Source organism: Camelina sativa, chromosome 16, assembly GCF_000633955.1.
Source record: "Camelina sativa cultivar DH55 chromosome 16, Cs, whole genome shotgun sequence".
In the NCBI taxonomy this organism is placed as follows: domain Eukaryota; kingdom Viridiplantae; phylum Streptophyta; class Magnoliopsida; order Brassicales; family Brassicaceae; genus Camelina; species Camelina sativa.
Genome location: NC_025700.1, coordinates 2,589,429 through 2,604,742, shown reverse-complemented (window position 1 = coordinate 2,604,742; position 15,314 = coordinate 2,589,429). Strand labels below are relative to the sequence as shown.

At 35.6% G+C, this 15,314-nt stretch overlaps 3 protein-coding genes and 1 pseudogene across 6 annotated transcripts; 2 read left to right on the top strand and 2 right to left on the bottom strand.

The window, feature by feature from the left end:
- On the bottom strand, positions 9-575 carry LOC104749435 (annotated as a pseudogene).
- Positions 1,173-2,408, bottom strand: LOC104753267 (zinc finger MYM-type protein 1-like). Its single transcript, XM_010475542.1, has one exon. The coding sequence runs from the start codon at positions 2,406-2,408 to the stop codon at positions 1,173-1,175; it is 1,236 nt and encodes a 411-aa protein (XP_010473844.1).
- LOC104749434 (tobamovirus multiplication protein 1-like) lies at positions 8,007-12,418 on the top strand. Of its 4 annotated transcripts, none has more exons than XM_010471068.2 (14): positions 8,007-8,293; positions 8,809-8,859; positions 8,980-9,013; positions 9,108-9,194; positions 9,291-9,342; positions 9,449-9,632; positions 9,719-9,814; positions 9,939-9,999; positions 10,189-10,253; positions 10,363-10,437; positions 10,527-10,602; positions 10,689-10,818; positions 11,591-11,636; positions 11,992-12,418. In XM_010471068.2, exons 1-14 carry the CDS (start codon positions 8,165-8,167, stop codon positions 12,013-12,015), a joined length of 1,110 nt encoding a protein of 369 aa, XP_010469370.1. In that variant the 5' UTR covers positions 8,007-8,164; the 3' UTR covers positions 12,016-12,418. The 4 variants fall into 4 exon arrangements, with proteins under 4 accessions (XP_010469370.1, XP_010469367.1, XP_010469368.1 ...); XM_010471069.2 differs by having other exon boundaries at positions 8,217-8,311; positions 8,799-8,859; XM_010471065.2 differs by lacking the exons at positions 11,591-11,636; positions 11,992-12,418 and adding an exon at positions 11,208-11,442 and having other exon boundaries at positions 10,689-10,852.
- On the top strand, positions 12,885-15,146 carry LOC104753266 (putative callose synthase 6). The gene is made up of 9 exons (XM_010475541.2): positions 12,885-13,438; positions 13,565-13,665; positions 13,759-13,871; positions 13,963-14,050; positions 14,143-14,163; positions 14,256-14,368; positions 14,460-14,547; positions 14,640-14,750; positions 14,844-15,146. Exons 1-9 carry the CDS (start codon positions 13,228-13,230, stop codon positions 15,129-15,131), a joined length of 1,134 nt encoding a protein of 377 aa, XP_010473843.2. The 5' UTR covers positions 12,885-13,227; the 3' UTR covers positions 15,132-15,146.

Below are 15,314 nucleotides of genomic sequence, written 5' to 3'. Positions count from 1 at the left end.
GGTAACGATTCAAGCCTCCAAAAAACCGGTTAACCTAAGAACCGAATTACGAACCCGGCTCAGATCTCTTCCCTTAAGAGTCCTTCCATTACCTGAACAAACGGAAAACGCCATTTGTCCTCCTCCTTGGATCCTCCGTCCGACCATAATATGCGGCGGCACTATCTCTTCTCCATCGTCAAAATGTTCCTCCTCTTTCTCAACGTACCTACGAAACATGTTCTCCGGAATATTCACCGGGAGAGAGCTCGATAAGGCCTTGTCCTCCGTCGTCTTCTTCTTGATACGTCTTGTCTTAGCTTGTTCCACTGATCTCCATAGGAACCGAACAGAAGATTCTTGTTTTCTTCATCTAGTTGGTGAACAGAGCTGAAACCATTGGAGAATAGTACCTCAGATTCATCGTACTCCTCCGCCATTTGAGGAGGTTTTTGTTGGTAATGTTATATTGGATAAATATCTCGATATTATGTAGGTTTTGGATAGAAGAGACTCGAAATGATCTTAGTCCTCTATACATAAAATGGTAGGGTTTTATATTGTGTATAGGGAAGAGAAGAAGAAGGAAACGTAGAGAGTCACAAGAAGAAGAATTTAAGAGTTTGCTTTTGGGGTTTTGTGTTGTGTGTTTTATTGAGATCAGATGAGGTCATGCAGAAACTTATTTAACATGGAGCACAAAATAATTAATAAAATAATTAATTAAAATATAATAATAATATTATTATTAAAAAATCCAAAACCAAAAAAATAAAATATTAAAAAATTGTCATAACAAAAACATACGAAGAAGTCCTACAAAACTATTCTACGATCTTCCATATCTTGAAATTTTTTTATTACTACCTCATTTGTCACTTTATCTAAGTGCTCTTTTTCAATAAAACAAACCATACAATCATTTAAAAACTGATCACCCATTCGGTTTCGCAAGGTAGTCTTCACAATTTTCATCGCAGAAAAGCATCTCTCGACTGTAGCAGTGGCAACAGGTAAAGTCAAAACCAACTTCAAAAGTCGATAAACAAGAGGATGCGAAAGATGTTTTTTTTGTGTCCATCATTACACGTGCAAGATCTCCAAGACTCTCCAAATTAGCAAACCTTTTATCTTCACGGATATTATCAATGTAAATACCAAGTTGATGCTCAAGAGATATCCGCTCCACAGAACTAAAAATCTTCTGGATAAAACTCAGATAACCTCACAAGTTTCGACTGGTCAAACTCGTGGAAGGAACCAAAAGGGCTCAAAGACGCAGTGCAACTAAGCAATTCAGTGTTTACCTCGTCAAAACGATCATTAAACTCTTGAATTTGCATATCCAATACAGTGTAAAGACATTCCACCTGATAATGATGCAAGTTTGTCATGTTGGTTCTCCGTCTTGGCTTCTTTGGATCAACAAATTCTTCTTCCATGATGATCAACTCAGTGTTATGACTCTCACAAAAAGAATTAACTTTTTCAACCAAAGAATCCCATCCATTATCCCTGAGATTGTACAATTGTTGCTTGGTAGATTTCACCAGAGACATAGCATTCAAAATGTCTTGATCTTTCCTTTGCAGAGCCACCGATAGAGTATTTGTGATCCCGAGAAGAAGTAACATCAACTGTAAGTAAAACACAAAATCAAAGGTGTGCAAATATTTGATGAGACCATTAGCTTGCCTTCTTTTGACACCATCACTCCCTTCGCTCTGGACATACTCCAATACTTTCACAATAGAAGGGAATAAATCAACTAATCGTACTAAGGTATTGTAGTGAGAACCCCATCGAGTATTACCAGGGCTTTGAAATGAAAGCTCCTGATTCAGTCCCTTTCCTGTCTTAATTTCACCTTGACTAATTCCTTCTTCGATGATCCTTCGTTGGTCTTCTCGAACCATATCTTTCCTCTTACAAGATGCTCCAACCACATTTAGCAAAACCGAAATCATATCAAAAAAATCACCAACTTCAAAATGTTTTTTAGCAACTGCCACGACGACCAATTGAAGCTGGTGAGCAAAACAGTGTACATAATATGCAGTACTATTTTCTCTTAAAATCAAAGATCTCAACCCATTAAACTCACCTTTCATGTTACTTGCTCCATCATAACCTTGTCCCCTTAATTTTTTCATACTCAACCCCCGCTTTGCAAACAATGAATCAACAGCACATTTCAGAGTTCCAGAAGATGTATCTTGAACATGAATAAGACCAATAAATCTTTCTTTTACTATCCCATCTTTATCAACGAAGCGAAAAACCACTGCCACTTGCTCATTAGTAGAAACATCTGCAGACTCATCCACCAACAAGCAAAATACATCGTGATTAACTTCTTGAATAATAGATTCAATAACTTCCTCTGCAAAGCAATGCACTAGATCAGTCTGAATTTTGTGAGACACCATCTGATTATTTTTGGGAGCATTCTCCAACACAACCTTCCTTACAAGCTCATTTTGATCTGCAGTATATTCCACAAGCTCTATGAATTTTCCCCTATTAGCTGATTCTACTGACTCATCATGACCTCAAAAAGGTAATCCTTGCCGTAATAAATATCTACAAACATCAATTGAAGCATTCAATCTGATTCTGTATTCATTTTTTGCAGCATCATCATGCTTATAAAAAGCATGAACAATTGATTGACCTTGTCTCATCAAATTATCAGCCATTTTCAATGCATTATTGTGAAAACTATTCACTTCTCCCACATGAACACTCAATCTCTTTGGATTTTTCCATGTATCAAATCCCCTTGTTACAAATTCATCACTTCCACCTTTATTTTCTGTGTAATCTCTAAACAAGTAGCAAACCAAACAAAAAGCCTTGTCTGTCTTCACACTATATTCCAGCCAATCACCATAAAGATCAAACCAAATTGGATTGAATCGTCTCAATTTATCTCCGGTTAGTGTTCTAGGAAATTTGTGACCACGAGGTTGATAAGGACCCTTAACTAAATATTTGCGTCTTACCTCATCTCTTTGGTTAGGGTGATATTCCACAATTCGTTTCCTATCTGCAGGGTCTACGGGTAAATTCTCCAAATCATCATGAGAATGAGATGTACTTGTTGGTTTTTTTGGAAAATATTTTTCCATAGATCACCTAATAAAAAACATAGCATGAATTCATCAATATATATTTAAAGCAATTGAATGAGACTATCAATTTATCTAGAATAAGAAGAAAATCAATAGACAAGTTTATATGCTATAACACGTAAATAGAATTTTGTCCAACGACAAGTTTTGCATCAATTACTTACTGTTGTTTATATGCTGTTTGATAAAAAATAACCGAAGACAAAAATAATACTGGAACCAATCAAAAATAGAAGCAGAAGACTTTTCTCTCTCTATGGTGCAGTTGTATTGCTGTCGATGAACTCATAAAAACTAGGTATAAATCCCAATCAAAAAAAGTTTATAGACTTTAAGTTTTAGACTTTTAGTTAGTTGGGCTTGAATCATTAGCAGTTTTAAAATAGTTGGGCTTAACCTGTATTATAGAAAGGGCTTCCGTTAGACTTAGCATGTGGCACAATAATTAAGTGCTATTATTTTCTGAACTATGATAACTAAATTTCATGTAATTTTTTTTTGTTTTTTAGGATTTAGCATGTGGCACGTGCCACACATACTAAAGCGTACATCCGCCCCTGTGCATATCATGATCATGGATTCATCGCATTGAGTGCGGACCCCGCTTTCTTTCTATATCTGTACACTTTTGCACTTTGATTATTAATTCATTAAATTAAAAAAAAAAAAGTTTATAAAGCAAAATACTTTATGATATGTGTTGGAGTTCTCTTATCCTTTTATGTGTCTGTGATAATATTGCAGACTGGGGAGCCCGATTGGATCGTCCCTTTTCTTTTTCTGTCACTGTACAATTATTCTAATTTTGTGAATGTTCAAAAATCGATTATATGTTAATATATACTGTATGTTATAGCTTATAGGACCAGCAAGAAATATCAAGAACCAAATCGACGTTTTTATTAGTCCCTGTTTAAAGAAATTATATGACTCTTAAATCGACGTTTATCTTATTTTCGTTGTTGACTTGTTGTAAGAAAAAATGATGAATTTTTTGAATCAAGTCATTAGTTTGTAGTTTGTACTGATTTAAGTTCAAATCAACGATTGATTTTTTTTTTCAAATGACATGAAAACACGTGAATTTGTCATATTTCGTAACTTGTGTCTCATGACTTTTTCTCATCCATTGTATACAAATAATGTTCTGCTCCTCTTTTTTTTTTTGAAAAATATTTTATTATATAAATAAGTAAATTCAGTGAATACAGCGAAAATACTCTGTATGATCGTGGTAATATTGCGGACTTTCAGTCTTACCAGAACCTGATCAAGATTCAAGAATCAAGAATCAAGAGCCTGATTTTTCGATTTTGCAAAAACATACTAACACTGGAAACTTGACTGGACCAAGACAGACTTGTCAAATAATGTATGCTACTTTTGCTTTCTATGTGACAAGTAACTGCAGTTTGGCACACAAAACTACATGGTCGAGGAAACAACAGTTTATAAAGAAAACCAAATTACCATGCAATACATAAGTATTATAAAAACAAAACACTAAAATCTATTTTATAAAGAAAAACAACAGTTTGTTATATAGTCGATCGTGATTTGAAATTGTGGATAGAAGAAAACAAGTATGTAATCATCTAGTTACTTTTGCTCTCTTTCACAATTTTAATACTATGTGATAAGTTGGAATCTTCTACACTAATTAAAATACTGATAACTTGGTTAAATTTCTAAGTAAGCTAAAATATGGGGAAGTTGGGAAAACAACACATTTTGTGTGTTTTACTGGAAAGGGAATCTAAACGTCTGCGTGTACAGACGCATCAGGGCTCCGTTGCTTTCGGCCCACGCATACTCTTTTTAATATTTTTGGTATTGTATTTTAACGTTAGTGGGTACTAGAATCTAAATCCATTTATTAAACATTAAAACAAAAATAACATTTAGTTCTATAATCCCATGAACTCATTTCTGATGATTCAATTTTGTCTTTTTATACCTTTTTCAACGAAAAAATATAATCTAGTTTTTTTTAATATTAATTATATTCAAAAAAAAAATATCGCATCATATAGTAAAACAATATTTTAGCTGGAAAAAAACTGTCTATAAATCAGAACCGAGAGGAAAGCCAGGCTTGTAAGCCATGTTCATAGCGCCTGTCACAGTGTCACCCATGAGGAGAAGAGACAAGAATGATCCCTCATTTGTCTATCCACCAGTGTAATTATCCTTGTTGCTGCATTCGGTAGGTGTTTATGGTGTCTGGAATTTTTTTTCACGCCAAATGTTGTAGGTTGCTGTTTGGAAGAGATAGTGGACCATGAATGTATCTAGGTGATCTCGCCATTCGCCACTAATCAAGAGTAATAGTGTTTGCCAATTCGTTGAAAACTTGTCGTTAAAGATGATTCTCGTTGTGGTGCCCTAAATCTTTGTTCCAAAGTTGGAGGAGAAGAAAAGGTGGTCTCTGTATCCAGAGCATTGTCGCATAGCACAGATATCCCTGAAGCACCAATGTTCCAGTGGAGCATTTGATCACCTGGTAATGATCTCTTTTTATTAAAATAGAAGAGGTTCAAATTGTTGACGAAAAAACATGAATGAAGTTCAAAAAATGAATTTTCACAATTTATGAAGCCTTAAACGAAGTACAATTTATACCAAAATATATAGTAAGACACTGAAATTGAATTATGCGTATATATTTTTAAAAAGGTTATCCGTGTACTTGTGTGTTTGTTGGTGTTGTAAAGACGCATCAGGCTAGGGAACGAATCCGTTGCTTACAATTTGGTTTAATTCAACACGTACGTAAGTACACATGGAAATATAGATAAGTAAGACACTAAGGCTAATTTATATATTTAGTTTCGCAAATAATTGGCTTCGGCCATTGAATTTCGTGTGTTTAAGCAACGTACGTATGCTTGGATAATATCCAATAGCATCAACTTCAAGTGTTAGTGTACCAATTCCAAATTTCATCCGATCCCAATCAAATGCTAGGCGGATGCTAGATATATTGTACCTTGCATATATTATTGAAATTAAAAAGTAGTTTCGTTTTCTGCATTTGGCAAATAATATTAAGAGATAATTAGTTAAGTTATTTGATTGTGTGTTGCTGCGGAAAGATTTGCCTATCAAGTTTATAGTTGTCAGCGATTTGCGAAGACTTATACGAAGCAACTACAGGTCTCGTTTTTATAATCACATTACAAATTTACAATATGATGGAGGAAAGACTAGTCACGTACGAAAGTGTAATTATATCTAACAAAAAAAAGTCACGTTTAAACTCATGTATACAATTACAAATTGATTATATAATGCATACTTTATCCATTAATTGGTCTCTCCTCTATACAGCTACTTGTATAAAATAATTGAATAATGGAGGACTTCCTCGTTTCACATGGTGGGCATTTCAGATTTGGTTTTATGTTAACCCATATTCGATTCAGTACCCTGGTTTAGAAAAGCGAAACCAATGAACAATGATACAATGTTTTGTTATGGGTTTCTGATATTGGTTAAATTTGGTTTAGTCTAGTTGGAGAGTTGGAGTGGCGCAAACTCCAATCAGAATTCGGTTTGTTTTCACCGTTGGTCTAACCAAACCAAGAATGCCCACGATTATACAACAATTTAAATTTAAAGCTGACTTTACTTTCATTTTAAGACATTGTTTGCTCATTTTGATCGACGCTAGCGCAGATAGAGAGTTATAGAGAAGGAGAGAAAAAGAGAGATAGATGGAGTTTGCAAATACGAAATGGGTGGCTGCGGCAGCGAGTATATGGATACAAAGCTTTACCGGAGCAATCTACACCTTTGGAATCTATTCCTCTCTTCTCAAAACATCTCAATCTTAATTATGACCAGTCTACCCTTGACACCGTCTCCGTTTGCAAAGACATCGGAGCAAACGTAGGCATCCTCTCCGGACTCTTCTACACCGCGGTTGCAAGCAGCAAAAGCGGTAGTGGTCGCTTCTTTGGTGGACCAAGGTTGGTTATATTCGTGGGGGTAGCTGGTGCAATGGTTTGTGGGATATGGATGGCTGCGTCAGGAGTGATCGAAAAGCCTCCGGTGGCTATGATGTGTTTGTTCATGTTCTTCTCCGGCCACTGTCAGACTTTCTTTAATACGGCTATTGTGGTCATGGTCTAAGTATATATCTAAATAAAATTAGAAATAGTAGTAGGTATATAAAAATGATGATGTCTACGACTGGTGTTATACATAGACTAGTGAAAATCAGTTTTGATGTACGCTTGTAGACCAAAAGTTAAGATAAATCGGTAGATTAATTACAAATTAAAATGTATACTTCCTATTATATATGTACGTACATATTTCTCATCACAAACATATATATATGAATCATAGACTATGATAATATATATGTTTTTTTTTTTTTTTGAAAACAAAAGATTAGCTCATAGGAGCCAATAATAATATATATGTCGGTATCTGTAATTAACTAATTCAGTTAAATAGAAAATAAAAATACGAGGAATTAATTATAATTTTAAGTTTTTAATCACAAATACAGGGGTCCATATAGCTTTCAGAATTAAAAGTTTCCACTGAGTAGAATTAATGTTTATTTGAAAAGGGAAACTATAGATTTTAGTTATGTTTATTTCCAGAAAATTAAATTGAACGACAATTTTTTTAGTTAAACGACGATATTGTATCAAAAATTTAATATTTAACGTATACACTTTTTACAATTGACACTTGTAGACTGTAGTAATTAATTTATTTAAACCAGAAAAAAAAATACTTTATTTCGGGGAGTAAAAAAATTAGCTAGTATCTAAAGTGTGCCGTACCACTCGTAGCAATCAAAATTAATACTTTTTTTTTTTTGGTGCTGTCCAGAAAATATGTTAGATAAAAAATTAACTTTATATATATTTTTTTATTTTTCTCAGACCAGACCCAACCCATCTCCTACAACCATCTGTCTCGGTGGGTGTTCTTTGATCCTCTCTCTCTCTCCCACAAACCTAAAAATCTCGGGCATTCGATCTCAAGGGGGTAAGGGATCGAGAGAGAAGAGAAGATTCATTCGATTCGTGATGACGATCGTAGCTACGCTTTTCGAATCAACCAAGCATAATAATAAATGCTATGCTCCAAGCTTCATCGCTTTCAATCTCTGTCTCGCTTTTATCGATGCCGCACTTGCTTTCATTGCATTCCTTCAGGTTTCTGATTTCTTCTTAGGTTTCGTTTTCTCTTTGAACAGTTTTTTTTTTTAAATTTCTGAATGCTAGATTGTGTGTCTGTTAAGACATTGTGCTGTGAATTTCGTCTTTTTTTTTAAGATTCGATTAGATTTGATTTGAGACTTTTATTGGTTCTTGGTGTTGAATTTGATGAATTGGTTGTTTTTAGTCTTATAGAAAGCTGTGTGTGGTTGACTATTGAGTTTTAGGTCAACTCTATGAATAACTTACAGAGCTCAAGTGTGTTGTTTGTGTACAATGAGACATTTGATTCAAGGAATCCGAGATATGATTTTAGTATTAGAAAGTACTGTAGAATCTTTTCTTTTCAAAAGTGTTAAACGAGTGTAGATTAAGTTTATTTTGGTGGCTCTCCTATGTAGTTTTAGACATTGAAATACTTGAGAAAAAAAAAAAAAAAAGTCTTATTCTCTTCTTCTGTTTTCGTTGGGTTGGGCTTATAAGATTTTATCTTGTCTGCCTCCTGCTTTCAGTTATCTCGATTTCACAGGCGGAATAAACAAGTTGGATGGACACGGCAAAAAGTATTTCTTCTTCTCAGCTTTCTGTTTCTTATCAATCCAAGTTTAGGTTCTATGTTTGTTTTTTTATTTATTCTAATTTTCATGGTGTGTATCTGACATATCCATCAATGTAAATTACAGGTGCTTCATCTTATGATTGGCTCTTCAAACACAGGTAAATCCTCTGAGGCATTTGTTATTTAGGAACATAGATTACTTGGGGAAAGTTGTAGCTCATGAGTAAGGTCACAACTCTTATCCATGGGCAGGTTCTGTCATTTATTTCGTGGCTGCGATTGTAGCGACTTGCACAAGGTGGCATCATTGGTCCAACGCATTAGGTTTTCTACTTATGGGTAAAACTTCCATTCCCTAGACTAGTTAAGGTTTGTTTATGTTTCTTAGTTACTTCTATAGGTTTGTCCCTGATGAATTGAATTGTACTATTGCAGCCTTTCCCAAAATTCTGTTTCTGGCAACTTTTCTTCTGCTTCTCTCTTTCTGGTACGTATGTTCTCTCAATACTCTGATTCTATTGTGTAGTAGTATCTCATTATTTTATCTGAATAATGATCTGAGATAAGACAATGATGCTTCTTAATGTTTATAGGGTAGATGTTTGCCATCAGGGAAATGGAGAGGAGGATGATGATGACGATGAAGAAACTAGTATCCAGCAAGTGTTACTTGAAAAAAGCAAGAGCAAGCCAGGTTCTTCGAATGCAAGTGATCGTAGAAAGTGTTGCTCTTTTCATGGAATTCATGTTGGCACCCGGCAGAAGTTTGTTGTTGCGGTAAAGGATACTTCCGGTTTATGCATGAACCATTAGCCATTTCATTTCTGTGCTCTTTACAAATTTTTTTTTATCTTTTTTGCTAGGCGGTTGTTCTTGTGTTCATCTTAATGATATCATTTGCAATACTTATCTGGATTGCTTCCGGAAAGAATCCTATCAATGCTTCAGTGTTGGCTCAGGTTTGTGGTATTTCTCTACACAGTGATATTCCCTCTTTATCATAAAAGTTCTTTTCCTCGTGAAATAGAAGAGACTCTGGTTATTACTTTTTCTGGTGTTCTGACAAATTCACTTGTGGTGTAGGTGTATGTTGATATTTTTGCTGCAATAATCATAATTACGGGAGGAGGAATATGCTTCTATGGTAAGTAATTGCATCAGTTCTTTTCTGGTTTCAGCTATTCGAATTTTTCTTGTAGCATTTCGTTAAGATGCTTTGGTCATTGGTCAACAGGCTTATTGCTATGATCTTTTATTCAATTGATTTTTCCATAATGAGACCATTAAACTTGACCAAGCAGCCTTAATACAAAATCTTTTATGTACTTTTTAGGCCTGCGTCTGCTCTTTAATCTAAGGAAGGTGCGGTCTGAACAGGTTTTATCGGAGATGCGAAAGGTACCTAATGATTCTTATTGGCTCATGAAGTTTTTTTTTTTTTTTTTTTTTTTCCTTGCACTTTTGAGTCAAATCCTTATACTGAAAGTGCATTTTAACCATTTTTTAGGTATCGGGTTTAGCAGGCGTTTCAGTTGTTTGCTTCACCGTTAGCTCTTTAATCGCTCTTTTCACACACATTCCGGTAAAACATGATTTCCCAAAGTATATTTGTAATCCGAAACCTAACCTTCCTCGATATGCTTAACCAAAATATATTTTGACTGATCTCAGCTCTTCTATCATTGGAACCCAAGCAAATTACACGGCATCAAAGCATTGGTTCTTCTGATCATATACTATTTTATAGGTGAAAGATTTTTTTTCTTTCAGTTGTGGTCCTAAAGACCTCAAATGTAGTATATTATTATTACTGATAAGAAGGCTTTTTGACAGGTTCCACAGTACCATTGGCTTTCGTTCTATGGGTTTTGCGGGAGTTACCTCCTCAAAACATGGTGAGTAGACAAGAAGAACCTAGAAGAATTACTTATGTCAACTATGAAACTGCAAGGCAGCCTCCCCAGCACTGGGCCTCAACAACAGTGTCGAAAAATCAGGTACACAAGTCTCTTGTTAATCATCCACATTAGGAAGTCATTAGCGTCATATATATATATATATTAGGGGTGGGAACATAAACCGCAATATTTATCTATAGCTAACTAACTCTTTTAAGCTAACAACAACTGAAACCGATTGCTTACGCATTGTTGAGAGCATTTAAGAAAGATTTGGAAAAAAACCGTGGTCTGAAAGTGAATACATAGTTGAAACACTTAAAGGAAAAACCTCAAGTTAGATAGTGACGATGAGGTTGTTTAGGAGTAGATCTACTTGTCGAGCATAATAAATTGTTTAGGGAGGTCACTTAACATGTTTTTTATGGTTGGGGACATACACACAATGGTGTAGGTTTCTAAGGCAAGTCCTATATGAAGCAGAGAAATCATTATATTATTAAGTTGTTGGCCAGAAGCGAAAATCCGCCAATTCTCTTCTCTAGTCACCGGGGAAAAAGCTGCGGAGTGGTTCGTAGTCACAGGAATGTGGTGGTGTGTTGTGCTGAAGTGAATGAAAGTGGGAAACAAGCTCGTGTTCTTTCTTCTCTCTGTGTCGCCTTGGAAGGATAAAAAAAAAAAAAAANATTATTATTACTGATAAGAAGGCTTTTTGACAGGTTCCACAGTACCATTGGCTTTCGTTCTATGGGTTTTGCGGGAGTTACCTCCTCAAAACATGGTGAGTAGACAAGAAGAACCTAGAAGAATTACTTATGTCAACTATGAAACTGCAAGGCAGCCTCCCCAGCACTGGGCCTCAACAACAGTGTCGAAAAATCAGGTACACAAGTCTCTTGTTAATCATCCACATTAGGAAGTCATTAGCGTCATATATATATATATATTAGGGGTGGGAACATAAACCGCAATATTTATCTATAGCTAACTAACTCTTTTAAGCTAACAACAACTGAAACCGATTGCTTACGCATTGTTGAGAGCATTTAAGAAAGATTTGGAAAAAAACCGTGGTCTGAAAGTGAATACATAGTTGAAACACTTAAAGGAAAAACCTCAAGTTAGATAGTGACGATGAGGTTGTTTAGGAGTAGATCTACTTGTCGAGCATAATAAATTGTTTAGGGAGGTCACTTAACATGTTTTTTATGGTTGGGGACATACACACAATGGTGTAGGTTTCTAAGGCAAGTCCTATATGAAGCAGAGAAATCATTATATTATTAAGTTGTTGGCCAGAAGCGAAAATCCGCCAATTCTCTTCTCTAGTCACCGGGGAAAAAGCTGCGGAGTGGTTCGTAGTCACAGGAATGTGGTGGTGTGTTGTGCTGAAGTGAATGAAAGTGGGAAACAAGCTCGTGTTCTTTCTTCTCTCTGTGTCGCCTTGGAAGGAAAAAAAAAAAAAAAAAGTGTTCATAAGATAGAAATGGAAGCTATGTAAATATAAAGAATTTTTTTGATTGCAGTTTTCTAGTTCTAGGTGCATCTATCATATGTGTTGAGAGAGTTCTTCTTCATCAGACAGACTTGTGGGATATAAAATGTGTTCTCACTTCTCAGGAAGATATCAATGTCTTCCTTCCTAAACAGCGTCGTTTAACTGCATTCTTATTATAATTGTTTACAAAAACGGCGTCGCATCCTTCTTACTTCTGAATATCATCATCAGCGTTGAGATCAATTGCTGTTCAAACATCAAACGACGCGTATTGAGAAATCGTCGATCGCACTAATACGGTGTCGTATTGCTTCCTATTTCGAAAATTTATATAGCGCGAGACTCTTTGGTCAACGTAGCGCCATGTTTTTTAATTTGGATCACGAAACGGCGACGTGTTTGGGATGTTATTGTGAAATTGATGGATCTGGTAAACAAAAGGGAAATTTGAGATTACTCTAATAAAAAAATTCCGTTGAACAAAAAAAAAAAAAGGAAAATAATAAAACCCTGAAAAAAAGAAGAAGAAATTAGAAAATCCTTAAAAGAGCCGTTTGTGAACTTTTTGGGATATTTGTGTTGTGTGTTTTCGTCTTCCACTGTCACCTTCCTCGCTAAGCAAAAGACTAAGAGAGAGAGAGAGAGAGAGAGAGAGAAAAAAGCAAAAAGCGAGAGAAAGAAAAAAAAGAAAGATGAAAAAAGCTTAGACGGAGGAAGGAGCAAAAGCAGATAGATATATAAATATAGAATAAACCAATCTCTCGAAGGAAAGAAACCCTTTTTCGCCTTCTTTTATCAATCTCTCTTTTTTTGCTTTCCTAGAAAGTGTGTGTTGTGTGGTGGGTATATAAAGGCAGGAGATCAAATATGATAATCAATTACTTTGATTTCACGAAGACGAAGACGAAGCATCAATTATTATTGGAGGAGGAGGAGACGGTGGTAGTAATTGTTGTAGTTTCGATTCACGGCGGCTATGGAAGCTAGTTCGAGTGGAACTGCGGAGTTGCCGCGTTCTCTTTCACGGAGAGCTCCGTCTCGTGCCACTACTATGATGATTGATAGACCCAATGAAGATGCTAGCGCTATGGATAGCGAGCTTGTTCCTTCCTCTCTTGCTTCTATTGCTCCCATTCTTCGTGTTGCTAATGAAATCGAAAAGGATAATCCCCGAGTTGCTTATCTCTGTAAGTCTTTTTTTAATTCTTATTTGCTTACAGAGAATTAAGTCTCTGTTTGCTTTATAATGTTTCTATTATAAAGATAGATGCAGAGTTCTTAACATAACTGAGTATGGTTTTTTACTGCATCAGGCCGGTTTCATGCTTTTGAGAAGGCTCATAGGATGGATGCTACATCTAGTGGACGAGGTGTTCGTCAGTTCAAGACCTATCTGTTACATAGACTGGAGAAGGTATACACTTGCTTGGTGTAATCTTAAGTGGTAAACAAGATTTCCCCTTCTACTTGATCCTTCCATTTGTGCTCATGTATTCTATTTTTTTAGGAAGAAGAGGAAACAAAGCCTCAGCTGGCCAAGAACGATCCTAGAGAAATTCAGGCATATTACCAGAACTTCTATGAGAAATATATCAAAGAAGGAGAAACTTCAAGAAAACCGTGAGGCCTCTTTCCTACATCCTTCTGGCAAAAATTCAATAAGCGGTACTCTTTATGTTTCGATCTTTTGTTTTGTTTTTTTTGGCTCAAGGGAGGAGATGGCTAGGCTTTACCAAATTGCCTCGGTGTTGTATGATGTACTGAAGACTGTTGTACCTTCTCCAAAAGTGGATTACGAGGTTCGATTGATATGAGTATTTCAATTCCTGTAATAGTAGTTTGATTTGATTTGATTTGATTTGATTCCTGTTTCCTTCTTTTGTTATTATAGACCCGTAGATATGCTGAAGAAGTTGNACTTGCTTGGTGTAATCTTAAGTGGTAAACAAGATTTCCCCTTCTACTTGATCCTTCCATTTGTGCTCATGTATTCTATTTTTTTAGGAAGAAGAGGAAACAAAGCCTCAGCTGGCCAAGAACGATCCTAGAGAAATTCAGGCATATTACCAGAACTTCTATGAGAAATATATCAAAGAAGGAGAAACTTCAAGAAAACCGTGAGGCCTCTTTCCTACATCCTTCTGGCAAAAATTCAATAAGCGGTACTCTTTATGTTTCGATCTTTTGTTTTGTTTTTTTTGGCTCAAGGGAGGAGATGGCTAGGCTTTACCAAATTGCCTCGGTGTTGTATGATGTACTGAAGACTGTTGTACCTTCTCCAAAAGTGGATTACGAGGTTCGATTGATATGAGTATTTCAATTCCTGTAATAGTAGTTTGATTTGATTTGATTTGATTTGATTCCTGTTTCCTTCTTTTGTTATTATAGACCCGTAGATATGCTGAAGAAGTTGAAAGGAAAAGGGATAGATATGAGCACTACAATATTCTTCCTTTATATGCTGTTGGAACTAAACCTGCAATTGTGGAACTTCCTGAGGTGCGTTTTATTTCAGGATTTCTAAGTTAATATGCTAGAGAAATATTTACACTTGCTATTTTTCGTGTCATGTTATGTGCTGTGGCAAAATAGGTCAAGGCTGCATTCAGTGCTGTTCGTAATGTGCGCAATCTTCCTCGACGAAGAGTTCACTTGCCATCTAATGCTCCCAGTGAAATGCGCAAGGCTAGAACCAAACTTAATGACATACTTGAATGGCTTGCTTCTGAGTTCGGCTTTCAGGTAATCTGTCTTTATCTACTTTTATTTTCAGGTAACTCCTATTGTGGTTATCATGATTTGCTAGGCTCATGTAGTGTTTGCGTTTTTGTGACCCTTCTAAAACAAGTAAATTTTGTATCATACTTAGTTACTTACTAACACTATTCTGTAGACTGGTATATTGAGAAGCATACCACTAGCTTTTACAGTGTCCAAAATTAAATACAAGAGATAATCATGTCAACTCTGAGTAATCACATGAATCAAGTCTGACGTTGAGTGTCGCATGGTTAAGTTTCTTTCAGCAAATCTTCATATGGTTAGGCAATATTTACTTAGTTT

Bases quoted from the DNA above. Each gene is read 5' to 3' on its own strand.
- LOC104749434 (XM_010471068.2), top strand. From the start codon at position 8,165: ATGACGATCGTAGCTACGCTTTTCGAATCAACCAAGCATAATAATAAA. The intron at 9,815-9,938 runs GTTTGTGGTATT...CTTGTGGTGTAG, and splicing joins ATGCTTCAGTGTTGGCTCAG to GTGTATGTTGATATTTTTGC. The intron at 10,000-10,188 runs GTAAGTAATTGC...TGTACTTTTTAG, and splicing joins AGGAGGAATATGCTTCTATG to GCCTGCGTCTGCTCTTTAAT.
- LOC104753266 (XM_010475541.2), top strand. From the start codon at position 13,228: ATGGAAGCTAGTTCGAGTGGAACTGCGGAGTTGCCGCGTTCTCTTTCA. The intron at 14,548-14,639 runs GTTCGATTGATA...TTGTTATTATAG, and splicing joins CTCCAAAAGTGGATTACGAG to ACCCGTAGATATGCTGAAGA. The intron at 14,751-14,843 runs GTGCGTTTTATT...GTGGCAAAATAG, and splicing joins CAATTGTGGAACTTCCTGAG to GTCAAGGCTGCATTCAGTGC.
- LOC104753267 (XM_010475542.1), bottom strand. From the start codon at position 2,408: ATGGTGTCTCACAAAATTCAGACTGATCTAGTGCATTGCTTTGCAGAG.